A 23,863-nucleotide genomic window follows, 5' to 3' on the forward strand; every position below is an offset into this window, starting at 1 on the left:
CCGGGTTCAATTTCCAGCATCCCATAGCACTGCCAGGAGTAATTCCTGAGTGCAAAGCCAGGAGTAACCCCTGTACAGCATTGCCGGGTATGACACCCCCCCCCCCCAAAAAAAAAAAGAAGAAAATACCTCTGAGGTTCATGTCCTGAAAAGTTCCAATGACATTTTTCAAGGACTTACAATACGCTAAGATAGGTGTGGAATAATAAAACTTCACTAGTAGCCAAAGAGGATGGGGTGTTCCCATTTCCTGACTGTAAATTGCACTATAAATCGATAGCTATCAAAATTATGTGGTCCTGGAATAAAGAGACTCTCAGAGCAGTGGAATGGAATTGAGAGGCCAGGGGTAATTTTATCCCTCAGCCATATGGACAGTTACTGTGTAATAGAGGGGTGGAGTGATGAAGTAGAGCGAGGCAAACTCTTCAGCACATGGGCTGGGAAGACTTGGGGACCGCATGTGAAAAGCTGAGCTGGCTCCGTATCTCACAGCATACACACAAGGTAATTCCAAGTGGCTTAAAGACCTTGAGATAGACCAGATCCCCTAAGAGAACTGAGGCAACATGGCCAGCGCTTTCTTTTGACCAGCTTTTTAGCTTTTCTCCTGCAGAGTAGATCATGTCGGATTTGGTTGGTACCAGTGATGTCCTTCCCACTATGCTGTACTTCAAGTGCGAATAGTTTGTGGGGCAAGCTGGCCAAGCTGCCCGTCCTAACCTTAGAGTAAGCTGGTCTGCTTGCCCAGGTAAGGTCCGATTTTAGTGAGATGTGTCCTTGCCTGGTCCTACTAGATGACGAAAGCAGGGGGAAAGATACAATGGGAAATGGAGTGATGGAGATAGACCACGTTGAGAAGGTCCATGTTGAGCGAGAGTTTGAAGAAGTAGAGGAGTTAGACCCATGCATATCTAGGGGATGAGCATTCCAGGCAGAAGGAATCACTGTCACTGTCCTCCCATTGTTCATCAATTTGCTCGAGCGGGCCCAGTAATGTCTCCATTGTGACAATTGTTACTGTGTTTGGCATATTGAATACATCACGGGAGGTAGCCCAGGTGTCGAGCACACCCCCCGGTACCTCATGCCCCCACCTCTCTAGCACTGGATTGCTGGGCCCAGAATCGAGAGCAGTGCCCTCCGGGTTCCCTCCCTGGCACTGTTAGGGGTGAGCCTTATTTTTATTTATTTATTTACTTATTTTTGCTTTTTTTGGGTCATACCTGGCAATGCACAGGGATTACTCCTGACTCATATACTCAGGAATTACTCCTGGCGGTGCTTGGAGAATCATATGGGATGCTGGGAATTGAACCTGGGTTGGCCATGTGCAAGGCAAACGCCCTGCCCACTGTGCTATCGCTCCAGCCCCGTGGGCTTTATTTTTAAAATGGAATAAATGCAGCAGAACAGGGGCTGTGAGCTTTGGGGTCACTCCAGGCGTGCTTACTAAATAAAGCTGTCTACGTGCTAAAAAACACTTATTAAAGTTTTTTGTTTACCTGGGCTGGAGCGATAGCACAGTGGTAGGGCGTTTGCCTTGCACGCAGCCAACATGGCCGACCCGAGTTCGATTCCTCCGCCCCTCTCAGAGAGCCCGGCAAGCTACCGAGAGTATTCGATATGCCAGACACAGTAACAACAAAGTCTCCAATGGAGACGTTACTGGGCCTGCTCGAGCAAATCGATGAACAACGGGAGGACAGTGATTCAGTGATTTATTTACCTGCTGCCAGGGTTCAGACCCAGGGCTTCACGCATGCAAAGCAAGTGCTCTTCCACCTAACTGCATTCCCATCTGCGGAGTCTAGTATATTGTATTTTAAGAGTCATTTTGAGAATTGGGACTTCCCTTCATTATGGTTTGGTTAACTATGAGGGAGATCGTCTTCACAAATAAATGTAAAAAACAAGATAGATTCGTAACGGGCCATAAATTCAGCTTTTTGGCCTTTGCCTTATAGACCCCTACTGAATTCCTAATTATTTTGTGGGAGAGGTAGTTAGGTTTAGTTTTGGCCCTCCCCCCCCCCCGCCCTCGCCCCCAACACACGCACACACCAGAGGTGCTTGAGATTCACTCCTGGTGATGCCTGGGCACCATGTAGCACTAGGAGTTGAAACCAGGGCTTCACAGTACGTAAAATAGGTTCTTTGAGAGGCTCGAGTTGCTCTTCTCAGCCTCTGCAATTCCTTTTTGGTCTTTGACACTTTGGTGGTGGTTGGGTGCAGTGACTTTGCACATCAGTGCCATAAGCTTCAATACTCTTGTAACCATGTTACCTAGCCTATTAAAAACAAATAAATGTGAATAAACAAATGTGAGAACTAGAGTTTTGTTCTTTTCCTTTCTCTGTTTTCCTCTCTTCTTTCCTTTCCTTCTTACTGAATCACAGTGAGATAACACAGTTACAAAGCTGATCATGGTCAGGTTTCAGTCATAGAATGTTCCAACACCCATCCCTTCACCAGTGTACATTTCTATCACCAATGTCCCCAATTTCCCTCCTGCCCCCCCGCAACCCCACCCCAGCACGACTATGGCAGGCACTTTTCCTTTTTTCCTCTCTCAGTTCCTCGGCCCCCTCCCCCCCCCCCCCGCCCCAACTAGGTTGTTATCTAGAAGTTTTCAACTCTTTATTAATTTGCAGTGTTATAAACATTGACACTATTAGGTGTGACTTGTCTAGTATGTAGTTATATTTGCTTTCTAGAGACCCATGCTTTAAAAAGTATGGAATTAAAAAAAAATAAATAAAAAGTATGGAATGTTCCACTGATGCCCCTTTGGAAATTGATTTACTTTAAATGTGCTCATCTTCATTTCCCTAAAAGATGATATCACTTCCATAAGCATCCAGTAACATTGCATGATGTAAACTTTCTGTGAAAACTTTTCTGTAAATGAGAAGTAGGGATTTGACAATTGAACCTTGTGGATTGTTACTGAGAACTCCTGGAAGCAATGTATGATAATTAGTTTTTTTCCTGGAAGACACTTTTATGAATTCTTTTCATTTGATTTAATTGTAGCCGATCAGCGATGCTTGGTTGTTATTACTGTGGAGACCAGTTAGTCTCAGATACTTATATAGTGTGTTCACAGTCTCACCCCCTGCCAGGGAATTTAGTGATAAAATGGATGGGGCGCAATATTCTAACTAAAAGCATGATCTTAGAGTATGGTGTATGGTGTTCTGAATGCATAGGATTTCTTTAGTCACGAATCACCATTTAATCACAGAAGTTATCCTTGAAATCACCCTGATTGTATTGATAATACTGCTTAGTGCCTTTGTGAACTGCCACAGACATATCGAGAGTGAGGATTGTTAGAGATTATTTCCAGCCAGACAAATCAAGACACTAGGCAGAATAATTTTGAAAAATGTTTTCTTTGTTTACCTTTGCAAATCCTTACAACTTCAGGTAAAGTAAAAAAAGTAAAGTAAAGGCCCTCCCGTTGATCATCGATTTGCTCGAGCGGGCCCAGTAACGTCTCCATTGGAGACTTTGTTGCTACTGTGTCTGGCATATCGAATACGTCACGGGGAGCTTGCCAGGCTCTGCCGTGTGGGCGAGATACTCTTGGTAGCTTGCCGGGCTCTCCGAGAGGGGCGGAGGAATTGAACTCGGGTCGGCCATGTTGGCTGCGTGCAAGGCAAACGCCCTACCACTGTGCTATCACTCCAGCCCACAACTTCAGGTATAATTTGAAATTGTGGTTTCAACTATAATTATTTTTTAAGTTGAGAGAAAAATCTTTTTACTTGCAGTGTCATTGTTTGCAAAGCAATCATTTATAAGACAAATTGAATTCTCCTCAGCTTTATTGATCCTTGCAGTTTTTAACTATAGCTATTATGGATATAATAACCATTATCCCAAATTTTCTGTGGTGTCCTGATTTCAAAATATCAGATACAGCATTCTGACTTGTTAGCTTATGTGTCAGTCTAGGATTAAAAAAATGAAAAACCTGATAAGGGTGGAATATTCTGTTTTTGCCAGCTTTTTATGCTAATGCTAATTTATTTATTTTTTTTTAAATTTTTTTTGCTTTTTGGGTCACACCTGGCGATGCAGAGGGGTTACTCCTGGCTCTGCATTCAGGAATCACCCCTGGCGGTGCTCAGGGGACCATATGGGATGCTGGGAATCGAACCGAACCCAGGTTGGCCACATGCAAGGCAAACGCCCTATCTGCTGTGCTATTGCTCCAGCCCATGCTAATGCTAATTTAAAGATTAGCATTAGTGATAAATATTGAGAACAGTTAAGGAGATTATTTATACATATTATGACAGTTTTGAACCTTAAATATCTTTAAAGATAGGTTTTAGGATTTTATATTTTGTTTAAATTAGTTTTGTGTTTTTAATTAATAATTCTAAAATGTGATGTTTTATTAACAGATATTTCTTGTTAACTGAAAGAATTTGGGGAGTGGTATTTACTGTGATAAAGATTAATGGTTCCTTTTTTATTACTGTTATCTTTGACTTTTTGTGATATTCAGAATGTCCGAGGCCCCCTGCCGGTAATTCCACCAACCCGAGTGGGCAGTTCAATGTAAGGGCCCTAGTATGAGGTGCTGTGATGCTGGGGATTACTTGGGACATCCTGGCAGTTCTGGGGGCCTCAGAGCCAAACCTGATGATGTTGGGCAACCGTATGGTGCTGGGAATCAAATCCAGATCAGTACTGCATTATTTCCGGACCCCAAACATTACGGGGTCTAAGATCAAATAGTTAAATGTGTGTGTGTGTGTGTGTATATTTAACTAATATATATGTATTTTTTTGTTAAGGCATCATGATTCATAGAATTATCAGTAATTGAACTTATCAGTGTTTTAACCTTGGAAGTACTTTGTTCTACCTTTTGTTTCCTCATCAATGAAATGAGTTTCCAGGAAGAGTTTCTGGGCCCTGGGCATGATGAGTAAGACCTTGTGGAAAGTATGTTGGTTGAGCAGGGTACAATCCATCTCTTAAGTCAGATCTGTCTTTATGAGAATGTTTTCAGTAGATCCCAAAACAAGTCCAATTTGCTCTTTAAATTACAGTTGGAGTTTGTCCTTTCCTCAACAATACAAATACGAAATGTTTTAAGAAAAGCATCTAGCATCTACCTTAATCTTACATTTAGACTAAGTCCTATTGATCTTCATGAAATTGGGAACTGACTATGACAGTCCAACAGAAAGGTTGTAACACCCACAGAAATTCAAGGCCACGGGGATGTTCAAAGGACTAGTGCCCGTGCTTTGCATGCCAGAGGCCCGGGCACAATCACTGGCATTACATTGTCTGCTGAGCACCAGCTGGTGTGGCCCCCAAAACCAGAACAAACAATTCGATTACTGCCTGGGGAAAGAAAGTAACACATAGATATTGTGTAGTACACAGGTATATGTATATGTTAGTGTGCACATATATGTATGTACGTGCATCAGATACATGTCATATACCTACCAGTGTGTGCATCATATACACAACACATTAGTAGATTGCAATTTACTGATAGAAGAGATAGAAAGTCAGCATACGTTATGTCTCTGATACATATCATTATTTGGTCTCAGGAATGGGTAGTGATTCTAATACAGTAGATAAAACCTAATTTCGTGTTTAAAATTTCAGCCTTATTAGCACTGATCTGGTTCTTAGGTGCCCGTAGCTGTGTGGTACAGTAATGTGATTGGGTAAGATATTACGTCAGCAGTATCTGTGGTGAACCTGTTGGACTTGAATATAATCTTCCCTAATCTTACCACATAAAGACAGGATTAATAAGCAGCACCACACCTATGAGAGGTTCTGGAATGCCTCGTCTTGGTTACAGATTAGATGTTTTACTTTATTTTTTCCCCAGTGAATGAGATCCTACTCCTAAAGAAGAAAGATGTTTGTAGTTTGAAAATTTAAAAAATTCCTATTTTAGACCCACGATTTGGGGGTTTTACAGTGAGATGATATGAAATGGTGATGATAAATTTAAAACCACAGATTCTTTTTATTTTTTGCAATGCATTTATTTATTTTTTGTGCAATATTAACATTAAAAAAACTTGTATTAAAGCATTTAATTTTATTTAAATTAAGTTGATTTAAATTTTGTCTCTGTTGTTTTCTATCTGTTCCCTTATTTTCTCAAACCTAGGAAAAGACTATGTTAAGGAACAAGTGTGTGTGTGTGTGTGTGTGTGTGTGTGTGTGTGTTTTAGAAAAAATTGCAGATGGTTAAATTAGAATAGTGATATTACAAGGCTTCTGCTTCCCATAAAGTTACTAGACTTTTTGCTGTCCTTGTTTTACTTCTGGGCAGTGTTTTGAAAACTATGAAGATAATAATTTTCTGGATTATTGTGTAACTCTTTATTAATTTCTAGGTATCTGGTGACCCATCTCATGGGGGCAGATCTGAACAACATTGTGAAATGTCAGAAGCTCACAGATGACCATGTTCAGTTCCTTATCTACCAAATTCTCCGAGGTCTCAAGGTACAGACAGTATAAGTAACAATTTTGTGTGTGTGTGTGGTTTTTAGGCCACACCCAGTGGTGCTCCAAGTGGACTTGCTTTAGAAAAAAAATGCTCAGGATCATTCCAGGAGGGATCAGGGGACCATATGAGGTGCCAGGGATCAAATGTAGGTCAGCTGCATGCCAGGCAGTTGCCCTACCCACTGTACTATCACTCCAACCCCATAGTAGTCACAATTTGAGAGTTGAATTCTCCCTTTCTCCCTTCCACTTACGGTTTGAGAGGGGCAAGCTTTTCTTATGGGAAATTTCAAACATTTCGTGACCATAATTATCAGCATATGGACAGTCTTGTCTCTTGTTTCCCCAAACTCCGGGATTACGAGTCTAGACATTATATCATTTCACCCGACATGTATGTCTGGGAGTTAAGGATGCTTCATTATTGCATTTTAACAGTGTGATTTCTTCTTATAATCTAATATCTGAATACGGTCATGAGGCTCATTTGTAGGAGGAGCAGATAAAGTGTTTTAAAATTAAATCACTTTTGATAGTGGCTTCGAGTCTTGATGGGGTTCAGAGCGTCTACCAGAAAGCAGGCTGAAAGCTCTAGTGCTTTCTTTCTGTGACTAGAGTTGATAGTATGAAGGAAGGCATTGTCATGATAAATATACAGACTAACTTGTATTTCCTCGCTCAGATTTTTATCCAAATGTCAATATAAGCAATTCTTAATGTACTTATGAAAATACACTTCAAAAATGTTGGATGATATCAGGTGGGGTGTGGGGTGGGGGCTGGGTGTTAGATATAACTTTCTTAACTCCTTTTTTTCCCTTTTTGACAGTATATACATTCAGCTGACATAATTCACAGGGTATGTATTGTAATTTTGACTAAACTATTTGGGCGCCTGGTTTGGTGGGGTGGTGGTGACTGAGGGGTGGCGTGGGTGTTGGGATTGGTCATTTAGTCAAGCTTTTAATCTAGACTTGCTTTAGAAATGAAAAAATGATTGGAACTTCGTTGAAGTTTAAACTGATTAAAGAAAGAGGTTGTGTGGTTTTTCACTTACTTTAGGCTTATCAAGACTAGAGACTTTCATTAGGGTAGAGATTGTTTAGAGCTAGGTGAAGTCTTGGATTTCTGGATCCTTATTACTGTTGATGGGAAGAGAATTTTCTCTGGATCGTGAATTTGTTCCTCCACTCTGTGCTTGCTTCTTAGGATCTAAAGCCTAGTAATCTAGCTGTGAATGAGGACTGTGAGCTGAAGGTAAGATGAAGAGACCGTGAACGTTGATTGCTTTACCTTGTGATTATGTCTCTGACTAACTAGTCAAAATTAGAGGTAGGGGCTAATTTATAAGCTGTGACTTTTTAATCTGCAAATGTTATCTTTAGGAATATCAGACTTTCAGATCAGTTGATTTATTTATTTTAGGATATTTCCCTCCTTCCCTTTCCTTTCATTGTTGCAAATGATCGGAGGTCATTTGTGTTTGTCTGAGGTGTTCACACATTTGGTTGTGGTTCTTAGCAAGATTTCTGGTGATGGTGCTCACATACATTCTGGTTGCGATTCTCACCAGAGGTTTCCTTGGTGCTCACATACGTGTCTGTGGCTGCGGTACTTCTGTATTTTCAGTTGCAGTGCTCTGGAAATCACTCGCTGTTGTGGCACTGAGGATCCCAGGAAATAGAGTCTCCTAGACCATGCATGACACGTGTGACTGTCACGGGACTCAAACTTACAGTCTTAGACTTCCAAGGCAGGTCCCCTGACTTTAAATCTTCAGTGTTAAGAAGTGACATTGAAGGTGGCATCAGGTGCCTTTTTCATTCTAAAATAAAGTTCATTAGGGCTGGAGAGATAGCACAGCGGGTAGGGCCTTTGCCTTGCACATGGCCGACCCAGGTTTGAGTCCCAGGATCCGATATGGTCCTCTGAGCACCGCCAGGAGTAACTCCTGAGTGCAGAGCCAGGAGTGACCCCTGTGCATCGCCGGGTATGACCCAAAAAGCAAAAATAATAATAATAATAAAAATTAAAGTTTGTTTATCTCCCCCATCCCTGGATACAATCCCAGTACATCACATAATGGTACCCCAGTGTACCATGAGGGGTCAGTCATATCTACTTAGAGAGCCAGGAATTGCCCCTGAGCACCACCCAGAGTGGCCCAAGCCCCTCTATCCCAAAATAATAAAGATCATTTAGAATTTTAGTATGTTAGTTAAAATATGTGCACGCGCACACACACACACGGAGCTGAAAATGAAGTAAGCAGTCCTGGACAGGTAATTATTAAATTTGTATTTTACTTTTCACTCGTTTTTCAGGAAATAGTTCACATATAATAAAATGCATTCTTTAAAGTGTACATTTAACAAATTTATATACCCTGCTAACTACTAATACAGGTATAAATAAGTTTTCCAATCCTTGGAAAGGTTCCTTTGTGTCTCCTTTTAGCCATTTCCCATGTCACTGCCCTAATCTTGGTTCACCCAAACATCCATGTGCTTTTTGCTGAGTAGATTTATGTTTCCTGCAGTTTCCAAAAAAAAAAAAAAAAAAGAAAGAAAGCAAAAGAAAGAAACAAAGACTTATACAATATTTTTTTATTTTGTGTCCTTCCACCTCAGTTACTTAACATAGTAGTTTGAGGTTCATTTGTGTTGCCTGTATATCAGTAGTTGGTTCTTTTTCACTGCTGTCTAGTATTTGATCTTGTAAATATATGACTATTCATTTCTTTGTCAACTTGTTGAGGAACTGTCCTTCACTTCCAGCTGGGGCTGTGGAAAGCTACTCTGAGTTTCCACATGCAAGGCTTTTTTGTAGACGTTGTGTTTTCATTGCTTTGGGAAAATACCTGGGAGTGGCATTTTTGTTTTGTTTCTTATAATACCTTTTTTCTTTTTTAAAGCTCTTGCCGTATTTAACACGCTTTTTTTGGGGGGGGGGGGGCGGGAGAGGTCATACCCAGCAATGCTTAAGGATTACTCCTGGCTTTGCACTTAGGAGTTGCTCCTGGCGGTGCTTGGGGGACCATATGGGATGCCAGGGATCAAACCCGGGTCAGCCGAGTGCAAGTATGCGATACCCGCTGTAATGTTGCTCCAGCCCCATTACCGCGCATTTTAAAGCAAAGATCAGCAAGTATATTTATGAGAATGCTGCATTATTTTCTCTTTTTATTAGGCACTAGAACTTTTTTGCTTCTGCTTTGAGGAGTGTGACTTTTCCAGTGGCTGATTTCTCTTTCTCCCTCTTAGATCTTAGATTTTGGACTGGCTCGACATACCGATGATGAGATGACAGGCTATGTGGCCACTCGGTGGTACCGGGCTCCTGAGATCATGCTGAACTGGATGCATTACAACCAGACAGGTATTGTTTGCCTTGGTTATTTGGGGTCTTACTGTTGGTTATCTGAGGATTCTCAGAAATGCAGATGGTAAGAGTGGGAAGAAACATCTTTTCCCCCAATCATCTTTTTAACGTCCACAGATAGAAAATAGAAAATACTCAGTTCCTCAGAGAGAGGTTTTTATACATGACTTTCAAACTTTCTGATTTGCGGTTGGGTTTCTTTTTGTTTGTTTGTTTTGAGATTTTTTTTTAAAATTAAGTCACTGAGATATACAGTTACAAAGCTGTTCCTGATCATGTTTCAGTCATCCAGTGTTCCAGTACCCATCCCTCCACAAGTGTACATTTCCCACTAATACCCAAGGACAATAGAGACAAGGGCCAGGAGGATTGGTCGGATTGGCCCATGGTTAGAAGCCTTTTTCGAGTGCTGGAGGAAAAGGCAGTTGAGATAGAGAAAGGACCACTATGACAAAGATAGCTAAAAATGATCACTCTGGCAGTTGAGTTTTTATATTTAGATATTTTTCCCCAGCTGATGTATCTGAGTATTTCTACCTGAAGACAATGGGTTTACAATCTTCTCCATATTTATTGGGATAATAATTTCTATCAATGTGAAACATTTACCATTTTATGAACTGCTTGTTTTTCTGAATATGATTTGACTTATGAAATCCTTTAATGGGATCAAGGTCTTAATAAGTTGATTTATATTAAAATGAGTATGAGTGTTGAATTTCTGATGTCTTAAATATGAATTTTGAGTATTTCATTCCTAGTTATAATTCCCTTTGTGACCAACTATGATAATGGTGACATTGTATGCACTTATATTTCTCTTTAATTTTGCCAGTTGATATTTGGTCAGTGGGATGCATAATGGCCGAGCTGTTGACTGGAAGAACATTGTTTCCTGGTACAGACCGTATCCTTTAAAAAGTTTGGAATTCTTGTTTCTTATCTGTATCCTAGGCTCCATGGAAGTGTATTATTTTTTCTTTTCTCTAGGGAAAACTCTTGGCTACTTCTTTTAGAATCCTAGGTTTGAATCATGAGATCTGCCCTCTTGCTGAACTAGCTCAAGAAAAAAAGCCTTCAGTTTACTTTTACAAGTTGAGAAAATTTCTCAGAAGCTGGAAAACTTGAAAAATCCTTCATATGTCATCTGTTTGCAGCAAGCTCCTTATTATAGCCAACTTCCCACAGCAGTTCTGCAACGTGGGGTGTCCTTGGGAAGCTGCGGGTCTCAGAGACTGGCTTAGTTTGCCTGCACTTACGCTAAATGAGCAGGACACCCATTTATAAATCTGAGAGGTATCTTGCTTATATGTTTGATTTACATGTTTAAAAGGTTCTGTTTGGTTTTGGTAGTTATATGTCTTATGACTCCTGTTAAGTTTGTTGAACTACAAATAGTAAAAGCAAGAAGTGATAAGGTTCCCTTGTGTGACCATCACCCCCCATTTTTATTTCCAGAACAACTAAATTTTTATCCCGATTGTTGCCAAATATGGTTCAGTTTGCTCCTAAACTTGGCTAATCTATAATGTATTATTGTCCTTTTATTTTAGCTCCTGTCATATTGCTGCATGCTCGTTTCATGGTTTAGTAATATCAAATTGTGGCTTGTTTAGTAATATCAAAATGCAGTCTTTCATTGAGGAAGATGTTTAGGTGAGAAAAATGTTCAAATGTATGACTGAAATTCTGTTTCCGGATTTATTTGTAACTGTATTTGACTAGTTGTCTATAGTTTATGTTGATCTTTTAGAGATACTACTCTTATAGTTGTTCTAAAATGCTAAGAGGTCTAAAAGCTGTCTTAGCCCCTTACCTAGGCAGACTCCTGCATCTGTAAATCCTGCTGTCTGTCTGGTTGGTTAGAGGCTGGGATTACTTCTTTGGTGACTGTGATACTCGTGTTGTCTATCTGCATATTCTAACTATCTTCTGCCCGAGAAAATGTATTTTCTTCATGAACCTCTGTCCTTCTGGCAGAGAGAGCAATTTCTATTACTTTTCTTGCCAGAAATGTACGATCTCATATTTTAGCATAATGGTTTAGCCTTTATTGTGCATCAGAATATGTAGGGCTGGGGAGAGAGCGCAGAGGTCTGGAGTGCATACCTTACATGGAGGAGTCCTGGGTTCGATCTTTACCACAGCTTAGTCCCCCAACTTCTGCTGGTATGACCCACGAAAGCTTTCAATGATGCCAGAAACCTGGACACCGTGCAGAGAGACTCAATATTAGTTGTTAGTTGGTGTGAGCCAGAAAAAGACTTTGGTATATTTATTAAAACTCTGGTGTGCAGCTGGTGTAAGTAGATTTGACTAAGTAGAATTTTAGTTTTAACCTTGGCTGATGCATAAAAATTTCTTAGCACTCTTTCATAATTTAAAAGGGGGGGGTGGAGCAAGAGCACAGCAGGTAGGGTGTTTGCCTTGCACGTGGCAGACCCAGGTTCAATTCCCAGCATCCCATATGGTCCGCTGTGCATCGCTGGGTATGACCCCCAAAATGCAAAAAACAAAACAAAGTTTGTTTATTTCCTTCCCTTGTTCTTAGGTTCTGCTGCGTTTGTAATGATTGGGAGTAACTGATTGTGGAACCCACCAGTAATCACACGCTTGTTCGCAGTGCTAGAAGTTTTAGTTAAAGTGCTTGCTGGGAGTGACACATTTTAGCTAGGTGACTTGCACACATTTTGGCTATGCTACTCACTGGACTCTCTGTATTTCATTTGCTTGCACACTGAGTTGTGCTTCCCAGGGCTCGCACACTTCAGTTGCAGTGTTCACACACATACACTTGGTTGCAGCCCACTGTCATCACACGTGGGGATTTGGAGCAGGTTTGGGGTCTCCCTTGTGGCCTCATTGCTTGTAAGGTAGGCGCGTGTTCCACTGAGCTACTCTGGTCACCTTTCCTTGTCTTTCTTTTTTCTTTTTCTCTGCAGTACCAAGGATCGAACCCAGGTCCCTGGATCAAAACCAGGGAGCTAAGCTTGTTCTTTTAAAGATTCCAGTAATATCAGATAATTAAGAATCTAGACTCCAGAGCCTCGGGAAAAAAAAACATTTGAAACATATCTAGTTGGACCCCTGTTTGTATATCTAAACCAAGACCGAAGGAAAATAGATGGAAAAACTGCATCCACCAGTAGAACACTTGCATTGCGTGTATGAAGTTTCATCCGCAGCCCTGCAAAATGAAACTATGACTCTGCTCATTGTCACTCCAAAATTCAATTTGTTGTCCCATTCCCTGGTTCCTCGATCTTGTCTTTTTAAAACCTTTGGAGAATGTACTGGCCTCACACTGGTTCTCCCTTTGCTCGCAAGGGCCTGCAGTGACTATTTATTTGGGACTTTTTTAGTGCAGCCAGGTGCCAAGGCAGCCTTTTGATTGTGTTCCTATTTATCAGTCATCTTGTATTTTGAATTGGTGGTTTTTGTTTTCAGATAAAATCTAGGGGCTAGAGCAATAGTACAGTGGGTCGGGCACTTGCCTTGCACAGGGCCTGACCCAGGTTTGATCTCTGGCGTCCCATAGGGTCCCCTGAGCACTGCTGGGTGTGACCCCCAAACAAACAACAGCAACAACCACAAAAAAACTACCTAATAAAGGTTTCTGTGGTGAACCCGGATGATAGCTCTAGGGTAGGTCCCATGCAGATCTGGCATGTGGAAGGGCCCAAAGTATGATCCCAGCACCCATGTGAGCACTGCTGGGTCCAGCCCTTAGTGGCAGGCTGAGCACCCCAGAATTCTGCTGGATGTGACCCGTTTTTTAAAGAAAAACATGTTTCTGTGTTGCTGGGAATGTTTTCTAGCTGCTATCCAATGTAGTTGAAGGTCATCAACCACATGTGGCCACTGAGTTACATAAAGCGTGGCTTAGTGAAACTTAGTCACTGAATTAAACATAATTTTTTGTGGTATCTGTCATAAAATTCATCCTGAACTATTTTATTGTAGTTAAATGTACATAATGTAAAATTTATTATTTTAATCTTTTTTTTTTAGACCATATTTTTAAGTATACTGTGGCACTCGTTACATGCATGATGTTCAGTTTTTTACCACTGCCTATTTCCAAGACATTTTCATTGTCCCAAACAGAAACTCGGTACTCACTGAACACCGACTCCCGTATTCTTTCCACCCACAGCTTCCGGTTACTTCTCTTCTTTGTTCTGTTGCCATGAATATGCTTAATCTAAATATTCATATAAGTAGAATCAGCAGTATTTGTTTGGATAGTTTCATTTAGCGTAATGTTTTCTAAATTTGTCTATGTTGAAATGTGTATCAGAGGTTTTTTTTAATTTTTTTTAATTTATTTTTATTAGTGAAACACCATGAGGTACAGTTGTAGACTTACAAATTTTTGTGCTTGGGTTTCGATTATACAATGATCAAATACCCATCCCTCCACCAGTGCCCATTCTCCACTGCCATGTATATCAGAATTTTATTCCTTGTTGTCACTCTTCCATTGTATGTGTATGCCACATTTGCATACCTGTCATCTATTCAGGGACCATAGGGTTGTTTTCACTTTTTGCTTACTGTGAACAGTGCTGCAGTGAAACTTGTAAGTGCAGGGAAACAGTCAGTTTCTGTTTGAATCCCTGTTTTTAGTACTTTCAGTCAATATCTAGGAGTGGAATTGTTGAATGATGTAGTAATTCTTCATTCAGCTTTTTAAGGATCTGCCTCAAACTTCCACGCTTGCTGCACTATTTTACATGCCTATAGTGTTCTGTGAGCAATTTCATTAGTAACACCTGTTCTCTGTGTGTGTGTGTGTGTGTGTGTGTGTGTGTGTGTGTGTGTGAGAAAAGTCATTTCACTCATAAAAAGTATTAATCTCTTTTGTTTTTCCTTTCTCTAATGATTAACCATGTTAAGCATGTATCTTTACCTAAATTTACTTACCGTTTGTGTGTCTTCTTTAAAGAAATAGCCATTCAAGTTCTTTTATCTGCCTACTTTCCTAATGATGTCCTTTGATGCACAAAGATTTTTTTTTTTCTTTTTGGGTCACACCCAGCGATGCTCAGGGGTTACTCCTGGTTCATGTACTCAGGAATTACTCCTGGCGGTGTGTGTAGGGGACCATATGGGATGCTGGGAATCGAACCTGGGTTGGCCGTGTGCAAGGCAAACATCCTACCCATTGTGCTATCACTCCAGCCCCCTGATGCACAAAGATTTTATTGTAATGAATGCTTCATTTTGGTTACTAAAAGAGTTACTGTTTTGTAACTAAGAGTTTTTAGGTACTTACTATATTTTTACTCCATTTTGAGTTAGCTTTTACTTTTTTTTTTAAGTTTTATTACATCTTTATTTTATCAGCCACCCTTCAGTTGGTTGTTGTGATGACCAGGGAGTTTCACGCATGACCGGCTGTGGTGCTCCCATTCAGTTTAGTTGTGGTGCTCGTGTGCATCTTGGTTGTCGTGCGGGATCCTGTGCTTGGTAAAGGTGCTCATTTTGGCCGTGGTCCTCATGGCCATGAGGCTCTCCTGTTTATCAGTTGCAGGACAGTTGCAGGATCTGAGACTGCAGAGCTGCCAGGGTCCTGTTCCATCACGTCGCAGCACCAGGAATTGAATTCACTATCTCAGGCTCACAAGGCAGGTGTTCTAAGCCAGAGCCTTGAGTTAAATTTTTTTTTAAATTTTTATTAATTTTTAAAATTGAATCACAGTGAGATATACACAGTTGCAGGTTTATTCATGATTGAGTTTCAGTGATACAATGTTTCAACACCTGTCTCTTCACCAGTGCACATTTCCCATCACCAGTATCCCCAGTTTCCCTCCTTCCACTCCCAACCTGCCTCTATGCCCCCCCTCCCCCCTTCACTTCCTCTCTCACTCCCTTCCCCCCATCTTTCTCTTTCTCTGTCTCTCCCTCTTTCCGTGCATTATGGTTTGCAGTAAAGATACCGCAAGGTTATCATGTATATCCCTTTACCTACTTACAACACTCAGTTTTTGTCCAGAGTGATTGATTCCAACTATTGTCATACTGGTCCCTTCTCTATCCTAACTGCCCTTCACCCCACACACTCTTGTGGCAAGCTTCCAACCATGGGCCCGTTCTCCTGGCCCTGTTTTCCCTTGCCTTGAATTGAATTCTTTTTTTTTTTAAACAACAACTATTTCTTTATTTTTTGGCTTTTGGGGGTCACACTCATCAATACTCAGAAGTGACGCGTGGCTCTGCACTCAAGAATCATTCCTGGCGGTGCTTGGGGACCATATGGGATGCTGGGGATCGAACCCGGGTCAGCCACATGCAAGGCAAGTGCCCTACCCTCTGTACTATCGCTCCATCCCCGAATTGAATTCATTTTTAAATGTGCTATGAGGTTACAAGTTTTCATTCAGGGGTTCTCCAACTCTGTCCTCACTTTCCAGGTGGGCTAGAGAGGGCAAAGGTGTGAAATTACGCAACCCAGGGCCTGTGACTGCCTGTAAGCCACATGCCTGACCCATATTGTTCTTATTCTTTGGACTCTCTGTAATTCCATATGGATGTGAGGATGGGCTTTTCCATTTGTGTGGGGGTGGGGAGGACTTGTTTTAGAATTACGATAGAGGCTGCATTGAATTCTAGACTGCTTTCAGTAATATTCAGTAATATCAGCATTTTAACAGTATAAGTCTCTGTCTCGTGAACATGAGGTAGCTTTCCATTTATTTAGGTCTTTTGTTTCTTTGCTTCTTTTCTCTTCTTTTCTTTCTTTCCTTTTTGGGTCACACCCAGTGATGCTCAGGGGTTACTCCTGGCTGTGCACTCAGGAATTACTCCTGGTGATGATAAGGGGACGATATGGGATGCCAGGGATCAAACCTGGGTCAGCCTCGTGCAAGACAAACACCCTACGCACTGTACTATGGCTCCATCCCCTTTTTAGTTTCTTTTGACAATGGTTTATAATTTTATTTTTGATTTTGGGTGACACCCCGAGTTGGTCAGTGCTTACTCTTGGCTCTGTACTCAGGACTCACTTCTGGTGCGTCCCGGGTCCATATGGGATGCTGGGGGTCAAGCCCAAGTTTGCTTAGTACAAGCAAGCATCCTACATGGTGTACCATTTCTCAAACCCCAAACCAGATGACTTACATAGTTTTCAATGGCCAGATCTTTTACCTCCTGTTTTAAATTTATTCTTAGGTGTTTTATTCTAAAGATGCTATTGTCAATGAAATTGCTTTCTTGATGTCCTTGTCAGTTTGTTGTTGGTGTGTAGAAACACAACTGATTTTTGCTTGTTGGTCTTTGCATCCTGCAACTTTATTCAATTGATCATGATAGGCTTCTGCTGGATTCTTTGGTAACTTGTATACATGGGATCATGTTGTCTGTGAATACAGAGTCTTAGTATCTGTAAAACTCTTTACAGTACCTCTTTCCAATTAGGTTTTTGTGTTAGACTGGCACTTTCAGTACAGCGGTGAGAAGCAGGGGGAAAAACGGACATCCAGGACTTAGTTGTAGATAGAGTTTTTCAGTCTGTTACCAATGAGTGTGATTTTAGCCATTGACTTAAAAAAGATAATTGTTCTTTATTATATCAAGGAAGTCTCCATCTATTACCAGATTGATGAGCATTTTATCTGTTCTTTTAAACTTTATTAGATTTTGTTTAAATCGCACTTAAATTTAATCCCCTGATTCCTGGTATTGTTTTGGACTATGCAGTTTTAGGCCTCTGCAAGTCTTCTACCGTCTTCTCATTTCTGTTTTGTAATTAGTCTTGGAAAAATCCTTTTGGCAGTGGTTGCTAATCCCTGGACTCTCCTAAAGTTATAAGAAGTACTTTTTGTTTTTGTTTGTGATTTTGTGGAAGAAAATAGTGCTTAACTATGACTTAGCTCAAAAATAGTGTGGCTCTGTTGTAAAGGATGGAAGCTCTTCCTTCTTAGTCTAGTTGACTAGGTATGTCAACTGGACACAGGTGACACATCTTTCTGTTAGGGGAGAGTAAAGATACGGAACACCTCTTCAGAGGTAATGCTTCTTTCAGATAATGTTGGTTTTGAAAAGAGTTAGCCAATTACAATATGTTGTTACTATAGCAGTAATACCATGCCCAAGGCAAAAAGAAAATGAGTTGAGTAGCTCTGGTACACATGTCAAATACCATTTTCTTCTCTGAAAATTACAGCATTCCTAGTTGTTTTCCTTTCCTGGGAGCTGGAGTGATAGCACAGCGGTAGGGCGTTTGCCTTGCGTGCAACCAGCCTGGCTGAGCCGGGTTCGATTCCTCCGCCCCTCTCGGAGAGCCTGGCAAGCTACTGAGAGTATTCAGTATGCCAAACACAGTAACGAGAAGTCTCACAATGGAGACGTTACTGGGCCCACTCGAGCAAATCGATGAACAATGGGAGGACAGCGTTTGTTTGTAAATTTCTCATACTTTTTCATAGAAATGGTATTAGTAAGTTATTTACTAAGGGAGAAAAGACCGTGGGATCATAGTGGTGGGATCTTGAAACATTGGTGGAGGGATTGGTGTAAATTAACAACATCAAATTAACCTGTAAATTAACAACATCAATACTATTGAAATCGATGTTTTTGAACAATTGCATATGTATCCATAATCAGGGAATGATCACCTTTACACTCTGCCAGCTTTTTTTTTTTGTCTTTGTTCCCATGATTTATAACTTCACATTGTTCTAACTGTATACTTAATTTACATAAGTAGGTAGGATAATTCTATTAGAAAAATTCGCGCTAGAGCAATAGTATAGCAGATAGGCTCCTGCCTCACTCACAGTCAAAGCTTGGTTTGATCCTCAGCACCACATATGATCTCCTGAACCCCTTCAGGAGTAAGCCCTGAGCACCACTGGGTATGGCCCCAAAACAAAAAAAGTAAATGTTAGCCTTTTCTTAAGAGAGTTTTTCAATATCATTATATATGCCTTAAAACATGATTCATAGTAAAATATTCTTATACAGCATTGAACTGGGGGTGTAGTTTAGCAGTGGAGAGCTTGCCTTGCATGTGTGAGGCCCTGGATTTCATCCCCATCACCGTACACACACACACACACAAAATAAAGTATATAATACAAAGTTTTGTCAAAGCTATTTGCTAGCAGGTAACGGGGCTGCTGATTGGCAGTTCATGTGCTGCATATGGATTTTTTTGTTCTGTTTTGATTGGCGGGGGGCACACCCTGCAGTGCTGGTTGACTCCTGGCTCTAGTCTCAGAGATCACTCTCAGAGGGACTCAGGGGACCATTTGTGGTGCCTTGTGCAAGACCAACACTCTACTTGCTGTACTATCTTCTCCCAAAAAAAAAAAAACACACATTTGTAGCAGTGAAACAGTCTTCCTTTCTAAGGGAAAGAATGTTAAAACCTATTATGAAAGTTTGCTATTGATATAACTAATGGTCACAGTGTGCTAAGTTTGACTTTGCTCTACTTCTTTGTAGCTACTCGGAAGCCCTCAGGCCTGAGCAGCCAGCCGGAATCCCTTCCAGTGGCCTTCCCGTAGTCTGTACTATTGAAGCCCAACCTCTATCCTTGTGGGTTCTCGCCAGCTCTTGCAGAACCCAGCGCACTTTCTTCTGAGGTTTGCAGGCGCTGACACCCTTCTCACAGGGGCTCTTAGCCGCTGGCTTGTTTTGTTCTGCCTTGTGTGTGTTCTGAATCCCCTCAGGATTGGCTGTCCTGGCCGTGCCGCCACTCTGTGTGGGCCAACTGTGTTAGTCCTGATACTTAAGGAAGCAGCTTCTCCTTTTCAAACGACTTTTCTCTGTTGAGTACGTTGGTTCTAGGTGTTGAGAGGTAAGCAGAGAGGTGGGACTGAGTTGAAACGCACAGTATAGCAAGTTTTTCAGGTCAGCCAGTAGGTACTGAGCTGCTCTGGTAGATGCTGGCCATACCTGTCCACAGACTATGGCTCAGACTCAGTGGAAAGTGAAGTTTCTACTCTGACTATTTATAAAATAAGGTGGAACATAAGAGTTTTCTTGTGCGATACCCTCTATCTCGTGGCTTAGCTATATAGATATAGATAAAGAGAAGCCCAAAGAGCTTGTATTTGGGCTTATATTTGATCACTTTATCACTTGACTTCCCATTAATCGTCAGTTAGCTCGAGCGGGCGCCAGTACCATCTCCATTTGTCCCTGTCACGTGCTAGTGTAGCCCAGTGGCGTCTGTTCTAGGAACACCCTCCCGTTGATCGATTTGCTCGAGCGGGCCCAGTAACGTCTCCATTGGAGACTTTGTTGTTACTGTGTCTGGCATATCGAATACTCTCGGTAGCTTGCCGGGCTCTCCGAGAGGGGCAGAGGAATCGAATTCGGGTCGGCCATGTTGGCCGCATATAAGACGAACGCCCTACCCACTGTGCTATCGCTCCAGCCCCTAGGAACACCAAGAGCCTCAAACCGATCGTTCAGGATCTTGATGAAGAAGTCTGACCATCTGGTAGGTGGGCGGCCATGCGGTCTTTTGAAGTCCCGTGGAATCTAGTCGGTAACGGCACTAGTCCAGCGGTCGTCTCCAAATCTCATTACGTGTCCAGCCCATCTGATTTTTGACACCTTGGCAAACGAGACAGCATCCCTGATTCTTGACTGCCAATAAAGGTCAGAAATTTGGATTCTTTCTCTCATTTGAGTGAAAAGTGATACTCCAAGTATAGCTCTTTCAATTCCTTTTTGGGAGATCCAAATAGCATTCTCATCCCGTTTGCGTAGGGCCCAGGTCTCTGAGGCGTATGTTAATGCAGGAAGAACAGTGGAATCAAAGAGATGTGCCTGGAGCTGGAGGTTCTTCATTCTCTTAGCTATTTCTTCGACACTCTTGAAGGCGTTCCAAGCCGCTCTCTTCCTCCTGTGCAGCTCGGGTGCCAGGTCATTTGTCATGTTGACTTCTCGACCTAGGTGCACATAACTGTTGCATTCGGAGATGGTCGTTCCTTTGAGAGCGAATGGAGCATCAGGAATGAGATCGTTTCTCATAAACATTGTCTCCGTGAGATTCAGCTGTGGTCTGACTTTTCAACACTCATGGTAGAAGTCGGCTAGCATTTGTGCCGCTTGGCTAATGTTTGGTGTTATTAGAACGATGTCACCAGCAAAGCAGAGGTGGTGTAGTGGCCGACCATCTATCTTCACTCCCATTCATTCCCATTTCAGTTGTCGCATGATGTACTTGAGGGTGGCACTGAAGAGTTTTGGTGAAATGGTATCACCCTGCCGAACCCCTCTAGAGAGTTTTTCAATATCATTATATTGATACTGAACTCTAGAGGGGTTCGACAGGGCTTATATTTATACAATATAAATATATTTATAATAATAATATAAGCCCAAAGAGTGTAAGAGTGCTGTGTGTGTGTATATATATATATATATACATACATATATATATCGGAATTTATTCTCAGTGTTCATTCAGTCCCACGTAGAAAATCTTGGTGTTCTATAATTTTTTTTTAAGTGTTCAGTTTTTCCATGAGCTCTCTGATTTTTATCTTCAGTTCCATGACAAATCTGTACCCTGGAGCATTTCCCCAAGATTGTTTTTCATACAGACTTTTCTAAACAAGGCATTAAAACAATTCTACAAATGACAGAAAGGCTTCAGAATCCTTACAAAAAATCTCACCGCACAATTAATTGACAAGGAAGTTTGCTCAATTTTGTAATTCCTAAAGTATCCAGAAATAACCAGTAGTATTAGTATCTTCAGGATTTCCAAATAATTATAGAATACTTAGTCACATTATCTGTTAAAAGGTTAAACTTTGCTTATGTGGCAAAGCATCCCCTGAAGCCTTTATGTAGCAAATAGGCCCGAATCGTAGCTATTTCTCTTTCCATAGGGAGAAAGTGATTATTATGGGATGTTTTGGCTCTTCTGAGATGTTCCACATTTACTTTCCCTCTAACCAACCAAGAATTTTTTTCCTTAGAATTTTGATTTCTCAGAAGTTTTGTCTCATGGGTATTATAAACTTTAAAACACAGCGACGAAACAATACTCATTTAAACATGGAAGCAAAAATTTTTTAATTTTCCTAAAACCAAGACCAGTAATAAAACTGACATGAAATATTTCTAATAACAAATATTTTCATTTTCTATGCACGAAAACAACTTACAGTCTGAAGGAGCTCACTGGTCTTTTATGACACTTTTTTTTTCCTGTTAGCAAAGGAAGTTTAAATCTGAATTCACTCAGACTTGCTATTATATAAATAAACTTAATTTAAGTTCCTCTTAATAATTTACCTCGACCATACAAAGTTTATTTCCCTAAAACACAATCATCAAACCTTTTACACATTCTTTGAATTCATTCTGTCCTGTAACTGCTTCATTCCATTTTACTTTAAAACAGCATTCCTTTCTTCTACCCAACAGAGAAATTTCCATCCATTATTGTTTTCACTTGAAACAGGTCTTTACACTCTTTATAGATCTACACCCCTACTTTTAAAAGTACTCATTGAAATCCCAGGGCTTAGTACAACTTGATTTTCCCAGGAGAATTGGAAAACAATTTAAGACACACCTTCAGACTAGTCACTAAGGCTCCGTGTTTTGTATGACTTCAGCTTCATTAGGGTGGAGTCTAATTTAGTAAATCTTGAACCATTATCTTGCCTGAAATAATCTCAGTAGCTCTAAAATGTTAAGTTACCAAAGACCTCAGACATCAAGTATTCCTAGAGAGCTCATTTGCTTTAATCTTTTACTTATCAAGATTATCTGACTTAAAAAAAATTTTTTTTTTAATTGAGGTACTGTGTGACTTACAATACAATTATTAGTGATGGTCTCAGGTATACAGAATTCCAACACCACACCCTTCACCGGTGTACCCACCTCCCTCCCCCGAGGTCCTACCCTTCAAACCTTCCCCCTCCTCACAAAACTCAGTTTTGTGACTAGTTCTCCCATGTCTTGCCATTGGCCCTCTGTTGTTATTCCCACACATGAGAGAGATCACTCTGTATCTGTCCGTTTCCTTCTGACTGACATCACTCAGCATGACATCCACTTGTTCTGTCCATATCCTGGCAAGTAGCGTGATTCTTTTCTTCCTTAGAGCTGTGTAGTATTCTGTTGAGTCTCACATGTTTTCCATCCATTCATCCATAATTGGGTTGTTTCCCGATCTTGGCTGTTGTGCTAAGCAGTACGATGTACATAGGTGTGTGTATGTATCCTTTCAACTTAATGTTTGTCTTGGGAGCAGATGCCAAAAAGTGGTTACCACTGGGTCATGTGGGAGTTCCCTTTTTGTTGAGTGGGAAGAAAGTGCGCACCTGACAGTGCTCAAGGTCTGACTCCTGGCTTTGTGTTCAGAGATCACTCCTGGTGGGCTCGGGGGCCATACGGGGTGCCTTAGATTGAACCCAGGTCAGTACTGTATTTGGCAAGCATATTACTTACTATCTCTTCGGCCCCTTGTTTTTTTTTTTTTTTTCTTTTTTCTCAGCCCCTTATTTTTTTTGGCGAGATCCCTATATGGCGGTTTGTAGAGGCCCAATGAGAAAGATATCCCCAAGAGCTGTAAATGAGGGCTCCTTTCTGACCACAGCCCTGCCAGCACTGTTTCCAGTTTGGGGTGATTTGTCATTCTCACTGGCATTAGGTGATGTTTCAGTGTTGTTTTGATTTGCATTTCCCTGATCATGAGTGACAATGACACTGTCTTCTGAGAACTAATTTTTTATAAGCGGAGTTATTTTGCATGTTATGCTAAGTTGTTTTATCATACGGTTTATTTGATCATATAAGGTAGTTTGTCCACCCTCCCTTCTCACTCTCCCTATTATTATTTGCTCTGATTTTTTTCTTGTCCATGCCTTCAACTAAGAAGTCACTATTGAATGTTAACCTCCAGTACACGTTGTTTTTTGCTGTTTGCTAATGATGAAATTCTCTACTATTCTGAAAGAAAGAAGTGTCCGTGGGCTAT

The 23,863-nt window shown here is 41.0% G+C and overlaps 1 protein-coding gene across 3 annotated transcripts in view; it reads left to right on the plus strand.

Annotated features, from left to right (window-relative positions):
- Positions 1-23,863, plus strand: part of MAPK14 (mitogen-activated protein kinase 14) — an 81,036-nt gene that overhangs the window by 40,757 nt on the left and 16,416 nt on the right. For all 3 annotated transcript variants that reach the window (XM_056132373.1, XM_056132376.1, XM_056132374.1), the window contains exons 4-8: positions 6,399-6,510; positions 7,343-7,372; positions 7,723-7,770; positions 9,777-9,891; positions 10,730-10,801. In XM_056132373.1, coding sequence (XP_055988348.1) covers positions 6,399-6,510; positions 7,343-7,372; positions 7,723-7,770; positions 9,777-9,891; positions 10,730-10,801 — 377 coding nt within the window. The remainder of the gene's footprint in view (positions 1-6,398; positions 6,511-7,342; positions 7,373-7,722; positions 7,771-9,776; positions 9,892-10,729; positions 10,802-23,863) is intronic.

This window comes from Sorex fumeus, unplaced genomic scaffold (assembly GCF_029834395.1).
Source record: "Sorex fumeus unplaced genomic scaffold, SorFum_2.1 ptg000094l, whole genome shotgun sequence".
Taxonomy (NCBI): Eukaryota; Metazoa; Chordata; class Mammalia; order Eulipotyphla; family Soricidae; genus Sorex; species Sorex fumeus.